This window comes from Aythya ferina, assembly GCF_964211825.1.
Source record: "Aythya ferina genome assembly, chromosome: 3".
Classification (NCBI taxonomy): Eukaryota; Metazoa; Chordata; class Aves; order Anseriformes; family Anatidae; genus Aythya; species Aythya ferina.
This window is the reverse complement of record NC_140298.1, coordinates 71,350,553-71,365,249: the sequence shown is the minus strand read 5'-3', so window position 1 is coordinate 71,365,249 and position 14,697 is coordinate 71,350,553. Positions and strand designations below refer to the sequence as shown.

At 43.8% G+C, this 14,697-nt stretch overlaps 2 protein-coding genes across 20 annotated transcripts in view; one reads left to right on the top strand and one right to left on the bottom strand.

Annotated features, from left to right (window-relative positions):
* The window catches only part of SESN1 (sestrin 1), a 70,641-nt gene extending 65,995 nt beyond the window's left edge, over window positions 1-4,646 (top strand). For 7 of the 12 annotated variants that reach the window (XM_084515207.1, XM_084515206.1, XM_084515208.1 and 4 more), the window contains 5 exons: window positions 468-615; window positions 1,260-1,372; window positions 1,619-1,809; window positions 2,126-2,270; window positions 3,520-4,646. In XM_084515207.1, coding sequence (XP_084371333.1) covers window positions 468-615; window positions 1,260-1,372; window positions 1,619-1,809; window positions 2,126-2,270; window positions 3,520-3,606 — 684 coding nt within the window. In that variant the 3' untranslated portion in view covers window positions 3,607-4,646. Of the gene's footprint in view, window positions 1-467; window positions 616-1,259; window positions 1,373-1,618; window positions 1,810-2,125; window positions 2,271-3,032; window positions 3,087-3,519 lie in introns of all 12 variants that reach the window. The other 5 variants (XM_084515203.1, XM_084515212.1, XM_084515209.1 and 2 more) reach the window with 1 other exon arrangement.
* The window catches only part of ARMC2 (armadillo repeat containing 2), a 69,411-nt gene continuing 58,986 nt past the window's right edge, over window positions 4,273-14,697 (bottom strand). For 7 of the 8 annotated variants that reach the window (XM_084515198.1, XM_084515199.1, XM_084515193.1 and 4 more), the window contains 3 exons: window positions 13,520-13,652; window positions 11,050-11,207; window positions 4,273-8,289 (listed from right to left, as the gene is read on the bottom strand). In XM_084515198.1, the coding sequence (XP_084371324.1) occupies window positions 8,132-8,289; window positions 11,050-11,207; window positions 13,520-13,652 (449 nt within the window). In that variant the 3' untranslated portion in view covers window positions 4,273-8,131. The remainder of the gene's footprint in view (window positions 8,290-11,049; window positions 11,208-13,519; window positions 13,653-14,697) is intronic. The other variant, XR_014691726.1, reaches the window with a different exon arrangement.

The window sequence follows — 14,697 nt, the reverse complement described above, 5'->3', positions numbered from 1 at the left end:
CCTTTGAGGCTTCATTAAATCTGCATTACATTCACTCTTCCTTTCCCTTTCGATGTTTTCTTCAATACGTGAGCAGAGAAAGGGAAAAATACAGTTGGGTTGTAAATTGTGGTTACTTCCTCTATCAGAATTTCTGTTACAGCCCCTATTTTTTCAGTTGTTGAACATTTAGATTAGATAAAAGAAATCGTTTCAATCTTAGTGTGACAACCACTGGTTCCAAAAAGCTGTGAGTCTTAAAAGATACTAAAAATACCAGAGATCTTATTGAGAAAAGATGATGACTAAATGTGAACTGTTAGGTCAGTACAGATTTCTTTCAAGAGCCGTTTTCCTGGAAAAATCAGTATTTAATAATTTAAATGAAGGACGCAGCCTGCATTTAAATTTTCTGGCTTGACGATTTCTCCTGTAATTGTCAGTTCTTGTTACACAGGGAAATGAACTGTTTGTGTCTCCTTTTCAAGACTACAGAGTCCGTCTGTGAAGTTGAGGCTCTCATGGAGAAAATGAAGCAGCTGCAGGAGTGCAGAGATGAAGAGGAAGCCAGCCAAGAAGAGATGGCCACCCGTTTTGAAAGAGAGAAGAGGGAAAGCATGTTCGTGTGTTCTTCAGGTAGCGCTTCAAAGCAAAGCAGTGGCAAGATTTATGGCACCCCAAACATAAGTATTAACTTACTGACCAATATTGTGTTTAGTAGAAGTTTATTTCCAACAGCATGTGAAACTTTTAAACCTCTTTCATGAGGTGCTGTAAAAATAAGTCCTTAGATGTAGCTTTTTAAGTCTACAAAACGTTACAGATGACTGTGGAAATAATAATCTGTTTGAACCTGAGGGTTGTTGCAGGTTCTTTAGTGTTTTCCTGTAAAATAAAGCTGGCACGGAGGACTTAGAGGTCTTTTTTCAATAAGCTCTCTGTTCCAAACCAAGTTTCCCCTTTACAGTTTTAAAGACCTCCTGAGTTCAGAGCAAAGTACCCCCTAGGCCAGGGGGATAGGGTGAAGACTGGTACATAAAAGAAAGGAAAAAAGATGTTTGCAGATCAGAAAGATTCTCAGTGTTTTTCACGGAATTGCCTCTAAAGAAAGGATAGTTGAATTCACACTGAGGTGTACCAAAGAATTTTATTACAGGTATTCCAGTGAAACTGTGTTTATTTAAAAAAGCACAGGCTCCCATTCTCCTGTAACAGTTCCCCTAGTACATTGCCAGTTTGTTCTTACTGAAATTGCATGAAATTCTCTTTGCAATTAACAGAAGATGAAGAATCGGCACCCACAAGAGATGTCTCTCGTCACTTTGAGGATACCAGCTATGGCTACAAAGACTTCTCCAGGCACGGCATGCACGTGCCCACCTTCCGAGCTCAGGTAACAAGGACGGGGGCTGCTCTCAGGAAGCTTGGGGTGCGGTCTGTTTGGTGTCTGGCAAATACCAAACCCAGAAAGTGCTGTGCTGTAACTTACTGCCCCACGGATGGCAAGACTTAGAGCAGAAACCAGCTGAACAAAACCCCCATCCCGGATTACGTGCCCTGAAAGAGATGACATTAAAGCACGAGGCCTTCACAAGTTCATTTCTGAAATGCTCCATTCTGCGTTTTTACTTCTTCTAAGGATTATTCCTGGGAAGACCACGGCTATTCCTTGGTTAACCGTCTTTACCCAGATGTGGGACAGCTCCTCGATGAGAAGTTTCACATTGCCTATAATCTGACTTACAACACAATGGCCATGCACAAAGACGTGGATACCTCAATGCTAAGACGAGCGATCTGGAACTATATTCATTGTATGTTTGGAATAAGGTCAGTTTTGCTATGGTGTTTTATACATGTCAGCTTTTATCTTATACATATTCTATACATAATTCTTATTCACATACATAATTCTATATAAAATAGCTTTTTTCTTTCTTTTTTTTTCTCCTCGGAGCAAAGCAGAGCTATTTATTAAGCAAACATGCATGTTTGTTTTTATTTTAAACATATTTATACATTTGGGGAAGGGCCACTAGTGGTACAAATTACACAGTAATTTATTTTCTTGAAGGAACCTACAGCCAAGGCAAGTGAAATATCTGGTTCTGGAAAATGAAAGTGTTTTTCTTTCAATTCTGAACAGATACGATGATTATGACTATGGTGAAATTAATCAGTTGTTGGACCGCAGCTTTAAAGTTTATATCAAGACTGTGGTTTGCACTCCCGAAAAGACCACAAAAAGAATGTACGATAGCTTCTGGAGGCAGTTTGAACACTCTGAGAAGGTACAGTGCGCGTGTGGTCTGAGGGACAGGGGTGGGAGATCTGTTTGGCATGCTAACGCCACACCTACCCAGCTGGCACTCGAGCTTTGGCTGATGTGACTGGGATTCTGCTCGTGTTCAGTAAATTAATTCGGGGGTATAGCACTGCCCAGACTGAAATACTGTTTCTTAATCAGTGTTCATATCAAGGGCTCCATTTCTTGCTAAACTCCTCATGAAAATAGGTTAGAGATACCTAGTTATAACAGGGATACTATAACTGATGATTTAAGGGTGAAACAAAACCCTGTCTATGGTTTGTTTCTTTTTTTGTTAGACTTACAAGCTTTCAAGCACATAAACCCTTCTTTAAAGCCCCAACCCTTGCATCTCCTTAACCATCAAAATCCAAGGATCTTACATGTTCCCGAATGCAATCACCAGCCAATTCTCACCGTCCTCATGGAAATAATATCAATGAAACCAAACACAGCCCCTACATGCCAAACCAAACTCTCAGCCAACCTGCTGCCAGTGAGAGAATGCTTTTCAACCCCCTCCACCACATAGTTTCTGATCTCCTCCCCAAAGAAATACAGTAAATACATGGAGAAGATGAGCTGGGGCACTCAAATTCGTACCTCTGGCAGCTACTGAAAGCCTCTACCCCAACGGAGACGATAGTTTCACGGCATGTTACAATTTCTGGCGTGCCTCACCTCAGCTAACCACTCCTGTGTTGTTCAGGTGATAATTACCTGTGTTTCTCTCTCTGTCCCACAGGGGCAAACGACCTTATCACCTCTTCCTTTGCTAACAACCCCCTCCGCTCCACAGGTACCAACCACCCTTTTGCCTTTGACTAATTAATTAACTGAATTAAGCTCAATTTCAGCAGCTGTTCCCAAGCTGCACATAGTCTGCTGCTGATGAAGGGCTTCTGTGCTTGAAAGCTTGTCTGTTTTTTTCCCAGCTAAACCAGTTGGTCTGCTAAAGGTCACCTACCTCTTCTTATGACCCTGGCCCTGCTTAAACGTACCCGTGCCCCATTGCTGCGCCGTGCTACGGTACTGGAGCGTTCCTTAAATCTTCCCTCCTTCAGCAAGCTTTCCTGATAGAGCTAACGAGCTGGGTAGCTGAAACCTGCAAGGCGCTCCCCCACTGCTGAGGCAAAAACTAATACGAAACCCACAGCCCCACAGACTTCCTTTTACCCGAGCATGTCACTGCGAGCGCTTTGCTAACGCTCAACTTGTTTTGTTTCCGAAAGGTCCATGTAAATTTGCTTCTGGTAGAAGCTCGGATGCAAGCCGAACTACTTTATGCTCTGAGAGCTATTACTCGCTATATGACCTGATGCCTCCGGCTGCCTGGCGACGTTGGAATGTTGTGCAGCTGCAGTGTGGCAGAGGAAGATATGAAGCCTCAGGACCAACGGTAGCTATAAATTAAGACGCCCATTGTGCCATAACTCCTTTAGTTTCAGCTATTTCCGTGTTTGGAATATCGCTGCTGCCAGTAGGCAGTGAACGCTTGGCAGTTGAAAAGACAGGGTTGTGCAGAAGTGCTGCCTGATCATGGTATTTTGGCTTTAGACAGCACGGGACACTCTATGAACTTGTGGCAATATAGCAAATGATAGGCATATAGATCTTCTAAGGCAAATACGACAGGAGTTGGAGCGTGAAAAGAAGTGGGACTTGATGACATTTGCTTTCCCTACAAGAATAATCTTAGAAAATGTTGATGCTGCTATTTGTGCTGGTGGAGTGAACAGACACAGGCTGTTCCAGTTAAGCTAAAAGTGAAAGTGAGCACTGCTATTGTCTGAGCCTTTATTGTGTGTGGTTTCAAAAAAAAGCCTCGTTACTTAGCTTTTTAATCAGAACTCAACCTCTTCTGTCCACACTGATGATTTGAAAGATAGCAGTCAATTTTCTCAAATAATTTAGCCTTAAGATGCTAGAGGACGTTTGTTCAGCATTATTTGGTGAGCTCCAAAGTGCAATGGTCTTCCTATGGAGAGGAGAGGACATCGGTCCTCCGAGCTTTTTAGAGATCTAACTACACGAAGTGTCGAGTAGCTTCTTGTCCTGTTTTTCAAGGGGGAAGCGATACCTGTTCAGGAGCTAGGACAAGGTGTGGGAATGTTGTTCTAGACTGCCAAACAGTCCTACTGTATTACATGCCCAACGCTGGTCTTACTGATTTTTTTGCAGTTGCTTAAATAACTAGGCTAAATACGATCTATTTTTAGTAAATCGAAACATGATTAAAAATGCTGACATTTAATATACAGTGGTTTTGGAGAACACATGAATACTTTTGTATGAGTGTGAATCGCTTTTTAAATTTGTCAGTATTATTGGTATTTTTTAAATAAAGGTAACAACTTTTTCTCTTGGTGGTTGTGTGTGGTTTAACTTCACATTTCTCTTCCTGCTGGTTGACTCACTCGTTCACATACCCAGTATATTGAAGACTTTTAAAATGTCTGAAACAGTAACTGAGCAGACGTACTTAAAATGACGAACCGTGATGTTTTCAATTGAGTCTAAAGTGGTAGGAGATAAAGTTTTAAAAAATGTACTTAGCTCTTCACTAAAATTACAGCGGGAACACCTCTCGCATACCCTCCTGGTCTCCTCCCTCATTCCGTCCCTCAGCCCTCTACCCACTATCCAGGTAAGCTCTGCCACACAGGGTTTTCCGTTTCTTCACAGGTAACAGGCATGAGGTGACTGGAGATGCCAAACGCATTTTTTTATACAACCACTTCTTTTCAACAGCTAGCTCTAAATATCACTTGGAGATTAACATGGATTTTAAAACCGTCCAGCAGTGAACTTAGTTCCAGATTAGATTGCTAGTTTTCACAGACAACTGCCAAAAAGGCCTCTGGCATCAAAAGGGATATTCACTTCTGTGCAGTCAGGCTGAGGAATTTATGGCAAGAGGCACCAGAGAGTGGGAGGGGGATTTAGAACAGTTCAGTTGGAAGGGATCAACAGTGATCAAGTCCAACTGCCTGACCACCTTTGGGCTAACCAAAAGTTACAGCATGCGATCTAGGGTGTTGTCCAAATGCCTCCTGAGCACTGACAGCCTCGGGCCACCAACCACCTCTCCAGGTAGCTGCTTCCAGTGTCTGACCACCCTCACAGTGAAGGAATTTCCCCTGATGTCCAGCCTGAACCTCCCTGGCACAGCTTTGTGCTGTTGCTCTGCAACCATTTACTGCAAGCCCATCAGCCAGGTCATTGCCCAGCCTGGTGTGAACGTGTTTAGCTCACAGGTGGGCAGTTTGATACCATCCTTCTGGAGTAAAATCCAGAAGTATTATGGCTGATGCCTGAGTGACCAACTTTTTGGGACACGCTCCTACAGCTGGCCGTAATGGGGGTAGAAACTTTGACCTGCTTACAGGAACGTAGGAGCCTACTGCGTAAGGCAGGAAAGAAATGGATTTACCCAACCCCACAAGTGGAGTTAAGCTAGCTCAGACTGGTTTCTGTCACCACAGCCCGCTCTGAGAACACTTCAAATCCAAGAAGCTAAAATATCTAAAATGATCTAGGGGAGAAATTAATAAACTGTTGAAAATTGTGACTAACAGGAAGCATCTGCTATTTCCTCTTAACTAAAAATACAGGATTTCTGAGGTTCCAAAAACAGCAAAACTTTCCTGTCTGAAGGCATATCATCAAACTAACTTATGCCTAACGGCGTACAAAAAAAAGTGTCTTCCCAACCTGTGAGTGGAGTTTCTGCAGCATCTGGTCGCCCTGCTGTCCTTTTACTGGTTCAGAGGTAGACAGGAAACTTCCAGAAAGCCCAGACTGCCTGGTTCCAGCATCAAACCTCCAGACACAGGCTGGGACATGCACACACTCGCTCCCCTTTGAAGCAGTAAAGAGCAGCGTGTGCAAAGGGCTTCACACCGTCACATTTTCAGACAGGACTAACCACAACCTGCGATTGTAACCACGCACAGAGCTACTCACCTTGGAGCACGGGGCTGAAAAGTGCTCGGGGTTTTCCCCCTACCAACGCTTTTGTGGTCCTAAGCAGTGCAGAGCAAGCAAGACTGTTAAGAGCAGTCACAATATCTTTAAAAACGTGAAAACAATCAGTGACAGTGGCAAATTGCTATCGCTGCACAGAGCAGCAGCAGCGTGGGATGCCAAGGTGTGAGGAAGGAACAAGCCACGACACCAGCATAGTCGCTGACGTGGTGTGAGCTGCCCTCGGCTGCTGCATGGCGCAGCAGCAGCACCTCGCCCGAGTGTCATGGGTGGGAGTTGTGTTCGTGTTCAAAACTCACCCCAAGAGGTGGAGGTGGGGGAAGCTGCCCAAAAGGCCTGGCAACGCGTGGAAGGAGACGGTGTGAGCGTGGCCTTGCTCCCAGCGGCAGCGTGAACGCACCCAGTCTGCGCCAGCAACCTTTGAAAGAAAACCAACCAAACAAGCAAGAAGAAAAAGCACAGCGTTTTCTTTTGAACCTCTGGTTACGGGAGCGTGACAGAGCCACCTGCCCCATGAGCAGCAATTAACAATCCTCTCCAGCAGCCCCTGACTTTCCAGCTCGTATTTTCAGCTCAAAACTTTGCATATCTGCACATGTTCAACCAAGACAAAAGAAAAAAAGACAGCGGCAGAGGCTGGGTACTTGGCCTCTAAATAGGAACGGCTCCTGAAGTCACAGGAGAGCTGCACTGAGGTTTGCCACAAAGACAACCAGATGGCAGAAGATGTTGTAAGAGTACATCAGAAATTCAGCATTTTGGGGCTTAGAATTGTTAACCACCAGTTTTGTTCAGGAAAAGACGTGGACCTGTGAAGCTCCATGAGTGCTCTGAGGCCTCTGCTGTCCTCTCTGCTCCACCCAGCGCTCCCGCACGTGCCTCTTCCTGAAGCCTCCACAGGACAAACTCTTGATAACGAGGACAGCGGTGCCCCAGCTTCTCTCTCCAGCACGGGACGCCCAGTTTTGCCGTGCTACAGAGCACACCACGCTGCTCCGGGCCTTTGTTCACAGTTCAGCTGGTTGGATCCCTGAAATAACTCGCATTGTCTTTGAACAGATCCTAACTGCGCGCATTCCTGCCATCTCAGGGACTCGAGCAACGAGAGCCAGTTTCAGGCAGATATTCAGCATTTTTCAGTTGTGATTAGACCTTCTGACAGGATGTAGCCACGAGGTCTTTTCCACTGCCTCCCCACCCCGCACTGCACAGCGTGGTGGTTGCCTGCCTCTCGCCTTGATGCGGCCGCCAAGAACAAATGCCTGCAGCGCTCTCCTCACAGGGGAGCACTTCCCCATCGTGCTGCCTTTAATACCCTCAAGAACCAACATCCGCTTGTTTTGGCAAGAAGCAAATGGGGCATTGAAGCCATTTATCTTCCCCCCTCAAAGTGGGAAAAGAAGGGATAAGGACTGCAAACGTTTTTGAGTTCAGCAGAGCTGTTGCTAGAGCCAAACCATGCTCAACAGCTGGGCAGTTCTCCTCTGTGGGCTGTAGGGACAAAAGGAACGTTGCAGATTTCATTACCTTCGCTGAAGCTTTCTCCTCACCAGTCCCAAAACCTGGACCGTGAAACCTTCCCTTTGTTTCAACTTGCCTGCCAAGCAACTACATAATTAATCGACAAATCACACCGAACAACTGCTTGGTGAACTCAAATGTATTGTAAAAAGCAATTACACATGCAAAAAAATCATACAAGCTTCTCAGAAGATAGTTTCCAGTATATAAACGCCAGGCTTTACTAACTTCCTAAAAATTAACTTCCTGTGCTCCCCACCATACTTACCAATGGCAATGACCAGGTACATGAGAAACCTACAGCTGTACAGTCTACATCACAAAAAATACGACTGATTAAAATGCAGTAATGGTCACAGCTGGAACCAAGGAGTGATGGCTTTGAATTCTGTCAAGAAGTTTTTCTGCCACAGGTTTGAACTCTCTCTCCCAATAGCGTTTGTGGTAGTCCCTTAAATCCCTGTCGAGGCTGTAATCCTGTACCAGCTCCTCATCTGTAATCAAGGAAAATGCCACCATCAGTTCCGAGTTAATATTTACCAACTACATACTTTCTGACCACAGCACAGACAACTGTCCAGCTGCATAAGTTCAAGACTTAAAAATAACCCATGCTGACGACAAATGGAGCATCCCTGTCTCAGGGGCTTGCCTTTGACTGAAAATAAAGGATGTCAGAAAATGGTAAGAAGTGTATTGTAGCTTCTACTATTCTCACACCTCAAGCTATAGCTAAATTGTGTCTCTGAGGCCAAGCACTTATTGTGACTGTCAGCCTGGAAACTACACGGGTTTTAATATTATCTACAAAAAATTTGCTAATAATAATAATAAGTAGATCTGTTCATCTAACTACATCTATGGTTTTTGTGTCATAATTACTTCGCCAATCTTGTTTGTGAAGACTCTGTCAAGCTGTGTCCACTGCCATGCTTAAAGCACTTGACCCAGGCTAGTTAATACATTACTGGTGCCCTCCCTTCCTCACAAACTTCATAAATAAAACAACAGTCTTAACAGAGACGAGAAATGTTAGGAATGAAAGGACATCATCACTTGTTCTTTCCCCTCCAGTGTGCCTGGCACTGGGTGTTGCAAAGAAGCAAACCCTCACGGGAATCAGTCCACAACCAGGAGCATGCTCCTGAGTCAGGGCTCTACGAACACGGCTGATAACACTGAACAAACGTTTTCCTGCAAGAGCGTGGCACAGTTTAACACACAGAAAGCATATTTGACAGCACTTAGGCCCTAAACGGACCAGAAACGAAGGTGCAATCCCCCACCTAATGGGCAGCCTGACTTATCTTCGCCCTAGGCTGCAAAAGAGCACCAGGTTCACAATCTGTTCAATAGCTCTTAAAGAGAGCTGCCTGCTGGGAGCTGAAGGGCAACTTCCATTACCCACGCTGAGTCAATGCTTAAACACCAGCTATTAATGTGTAAAAGAATGGCAAGGTGCCTGAGAGAGCAGGGAGCCCGAGCTGCGAGCTGCAACAGCCATAAAAGAAAAGGCTGCAGTATTCATCCGTGGAGATGGCTCCATTTCGTAGGAGGTTACCAGTAGCAGCAAGTGATGTTTGATTTCCAAGCCACTGCAGGGCTTCCAAATTGCCAGAATGAAAGAGATGCTGATGGTGAAGTAGCTTCCAAAATCACAAAATGCTAGCCTAAAATGGGGGTACTGCATGGAGGGGAGATGCCTCTTAGGAGGCTTTATGTAAAAAAAATTAAAAAAAAAAATAAAGAAAACAAACATTCAAGAATGGAAATGCCACATCTCTGCAGGAGGAAACCTTGTAATCAGAGATAAAACCCAGCCTTAGACAGTGGATCCACATTCAGGTGAACCACGGGATAATTTAGGTTGGATGGGAGCTCCAGAGGACACCTGGGTCAGGCCATGCCCACCGCAGAGCCAGCTCAGACAAGGCTGCTCTGGTGCAGGTGGTGTTGGGTTTTGAGCACCTCCAAGGAGGGCATCTCCTCAGCCTTTCCGAGCAACCCCTTCCCCTGCTTGACCCCTGTCACGGGGGAACCTTCTCTGAAGCGACACAAGGCTACTTCCACTCCCCTTTGGTTCCTGCATATCCACTGTCACCTTGTTCCAGGTACAGGAAAGAAAAATAGAGGGGAGGAGGCCACGCACAGCAGGTGGACTGAGGTGTCTGCTGTGCCGTGCTCCATCGGCACGCCCTCAGGAAGCTGGAGGACAGTCTGACCGTCAGAAGCTGCCTCCTGCTTCCTGAACCATAGAACCAGAGCAATGGCAGGTCAAGGCTGCTGCAGGATACAATGGGAGGATGAAGATGTGGGACAATATTAACCAGCTGCTGTTACTGGGAATTTGTTGGCTCTTAACACACAGAGGAACCAGATCCAATGAGTAACGTGAGCTTTTTTTTTTGTTCTAAAGCTCCTCCTGTGACTACAGTTTGAAGGACGACAAGCCTTCTGATTTACTTCTGGCCTATTTTTGATTAATTGTCATTGCATGCTGGAACTGGAACTGTGATTGTACACGAACGGCCAATTCATGAAAGCTGTACTCGTTAACAAAAGTTCCAATTACTCCACAGCCTGGGCTCTGCAGTCAATTTAATTGCTGGAATAAGCAGTGTTAAATGCAGAGGGAAAAAAAAAAAAACAATTAAGAATTATCCAAAACAAAGATACATATTCATTGCTGCATGCCAGAAAATTCAAGTACAATTGTGGCTGTGAAGTTTGCAGTTCTGTTGCAGAATATTAAAAAGTGCACTCGTGATCCTGAAATACTGAGCATTTTTGGATAAACAAATGGAATTACTTCTCATATTAAGGTATGCTGTAACTATCATTACAACAAGGGATATAATGAAAGCAATGACTTATGAAGTAGAATTAAAGAATTTTTCCCTGTAACCGGAAAAAAATCCTCACAAAACCACCCAGTTTTCTGATTGTCTAAAACAAAATAGACCACAGGGATCTCAATTGTATCTGGGTATGACTAACAGGTAGTCTTCTTTACAGCAAGCATTAATCTTTATTAAATTTCCCCTTAAAACCAAATCAAAATTAGTTAAGGTCTGCTCCAATTTCATTTACATTTTAAACGTGCTACATGACAATAAACCACCGTGTTGCTGGATATTCTGTATGGGCCAACCACTTACGCCCCACAGACAGACTTCCCACCCAAACAATGCTCCTTTGATTTTGCCCCTTCTATTTCTATTATTAATTAAAGAGACCAGCACTGTGAATCTCACCTAAGAGCGACGTGAGCAGCACCAGCAGTGTGTCAGTATCTTCCCCAAAGCACGAGGCCGCACTTGTGATGTTTTCACTGTAGTTCCACAGGGTTTTGCAGATCAGACAAGCCAGCTGCCAGTCCGCTGGCCCAAAGTCTCGTAAACAGTCGACTAACCTGTCAGTATCAAACACAAACAGTGCTTTGCTCCATGCAGTTTTCTCCTGAGCCCTTCAAAATCCAGGCCGTCTAGAAATGTGTAGATTCCATGAAAGGTTGCAGGAAAATTCTACATTAATAAACTTAAGATGCTATTCTCTTTTTCACTTAGTCTAGTTCCCTAAGGATGCAAATGTGCCTTTTGCTCACATCTATGTACGTATGCCTGTCTGCATCTGTCCATCTCCAGTAACTTTTTAACCCAACTGACCAATTTCATTCACGTATATGTCACAAATGCAACCAGTTCAAAGATGCTGAATTCCAACAAATTTCATGGCCATCTGTGACTGTCCCAAATCTGTAGCTATCACAGCAGAGATTGCAATGCAAGCAGACCTTATCAGGCACCAAAAATTCACCTTGGAAAGATGATATGAATGCAGAAAAAGCTTCAGTCAGAGCTTCCAGTTTATTATACATCAGAGGATCTAACCAGAAGACTTGAACCAGAAGACTTGTCCAAAATAATTTGCTATTTCTATGACTCACAGAATTACCTCTTAGGTTCAGTGGAGTCTGACTATTTTGCAGATTTTATCCCTTCTTGTATTTGCTCAGCCTGCATTCCCAGTGGACTCCTCTCAGAACTGCTGGTTTTATTAAGCACCATTAGGTTCTTGGCCTTTCTCCCAGTCTCACCTCTTTGCAGATATCAAATGCAAGCTAGATCATAAGCAGGACTCTGAAATTAAGCTATAACTTTTCTGCGTGTACCAGTTTACATACAGTACCTAGCCACAGTTCTCATTACCAAACAGCATTGTTCACACGTCCTGGGGCAGCAGAAGTAAACACTGTTTTTCACCTGCTGTCCCTAGTGATCTCTCTAATAGCAATCCTTCGCTGCTGTTCTCTTCCTCGACACTATGATGCCCACCTTCCCTCACTTCCTGGCTTCATCGTGAGAGTTACAGCCTGGTGATTAGTAAAGGAACCACAGGATAGATATCACATTCAGGCGTGGCTGGAAACACCAGTAACTGGAAGGCAACCAAAAGAAAGTTTGCTTTTTTCTTCCCTCTCTGAGAGCACTTTCTGCAAGAGACTGGCATGCATCCAATGAAAAAACAAAGGATCTTGCTTTAATTTTTTGAAGTTTATCTCTCTGATGAGACTAATTCCTTGTTTTATTAGAACCACTATATATTGGTAGAGTAACCTCATTCCCAAAAATCCACAGAGCTGACTTTTTTTTTTTTTTTTTTTTTTTTAAAGGAGGTCACCCTGACTGTAATCACTTGCATATTCTCTGGATTCATTTCATATTGGTAGCTTTTCCTTCCTGCTTCACAAATTTAGAGGCATAGAATAGACAATTTCATACTCTATATGATTCTGTATGGTAGACATTTCTCCTATTTCTCACATTTATTCTTCAATTAGTCTGAATTTTATTTTTATGTCTGTTTTTCACCTTTTAAATTTTCAAAGTTAACCAGAACATGGAAAGGGAAGATAAGCAGACAAAAAGTCTTGTTTACGCTGTATAAAATAAGTAATTATATGATATATGAGCAGGAAAGCATTTCAAAGTTTGGCATATTGTTACATAAATGTGGGTTGTATCAACTGCTTTACAAGCGTAAGAACAAGATCTTTCATGTTGCTCCAATTAAGCTGGATCCGCTATTATCTGCGCATCAAAGCCAACAAGTGTTGCATCCACAGTGGTTTTTCAAGATCTAACACCACTTACAATGAAAGTGCCTTAAAGTTGAGCTCTCAAAGAGAGAAGACAGGAGCTTTTTTTGTACCAAGCACGGGTAGATCAGATTGTTCTTCCTGAAGTACTAAGATGTTACCACAATTTTAAGAGACTGTGTGGGGTGTCCTAGTTCTTTCACTGCTAAAACAGATACACATTAAAGGTGTCCATTATTTGTACATTTAACCCACGTAGGATCCAGTTAAGTCAGGCATAAGCAGCTACTGCAAAGATATGCATGCTTCAGTTATCGTGTTGTACTCTCACCTGTATATATCAGGAGGGTCTTTGGGAGATTATTCTACAATTCTTGGCACTGCAGCAGGCTAAACCACTTTAAGGCTTTTGCAAAAATTAAAGATAAACAAACAAGCAAACAAAAAACAACCCACCCATACATATGGAAGAATATGAAAGGCTCTTTCTTGAAGACTATTAGATCCTGGATATTTATTAAGTAGGAATCCTTGTAAGTTATTGGCTTCAGTGAAAAAGAATCTGATTGAAACTCTTTGGCCAAACTACTGGAATGTGGCCTTTGAAAACATAATCAGGAACTTACTTCCCAATTCCTCCTTCTTCCATCAGAAGAGCTCGTTTGTCCTTATCCACTGTGAGATTGAGCAGAACTCCACAGGCAGAGAAACAGACATCCTGATTCTTGGCATCAAGTAAGGCAATCACGAACTTGTATACTGGATTGTGAAGAAGGACACGATAAGGAGAAGTTGGACTTGGCACGCAAGTGCCATTATAACACACTTATTAAACATGTACACTCAGAAAGCAGTCAAATACAGGGATACCCTACCCCAAAATGTAAACTGTGTGATGTTTCTAGATTAGTCTTACAAGACAGAGTAATAGCCATTACTACATCACGCTGAACACCAGTTTCTTCAACACAACACCTACAAAATTCTGCATCAAAGTAATGTGAAAATCCAATCAGAAGAGCTTAAATTGACCAAACTGGATTACAGGTTACTTCTTAAAAGTATCGCCCTCCTTTCAATTACAGAGTCAGCATAAACTGCTAAGATTAGGCATTTGGCACTCACAGAGGGAAGTTCTTACCTCCTTGAGAGGCAGGGTTGCCTTAGACTGCACCAAGTCCAGCTGGGACTGCTGCAGCCTGGGGCTCCTGCAGGGAACAGGCAAGAAGCAGATGCTGGGCATGCAGCATCTCGCAGTGCTTGCTGACTCTGAACTCAGGAGGCAGTGGAGGGCAACCCCGGCAAGGGAGTCGGTCCTGCCTAGTGGGGAGGCAGCCTCCCAGCTCCCCCTGAGCTCAGCACACTGGCACCAGTCTCTCCAAGGTGGAAAATTCAGTCTTTTGGCTGAGACAGCTCGTTAGCAAGCGACTACTAGGTATCAGTTCTTCCTTTGCAGATCCCTTCTCCCTCCAACAAGCCTTGGTATGTTCAGCCTTGAAAGAAGAGGTTGTATGTTGTGGCATATCACCTCACTTTTAGCGCTGACAGGCAGACAGAAAAAAATTAGCAGTGCACTGGTGTTTAATTAAACTTAAGACACACCTTCTCTGGGTAGCAAGGAGTAGCCATTTTTCCCAAAGCTCTTCAAGCAACAAAAGCAAAAGGACTTGAGAAGACTTGTATCCTGCTTCACCCAGAGGCAAACAGGAGGTCTCTTGGTTGAGGCGTATCACAAAGCACTAATAAGCTGTCAAATATCAGAATCAAAAACTTGTGCTAATGAACCTACATGGGAATTGAGTTA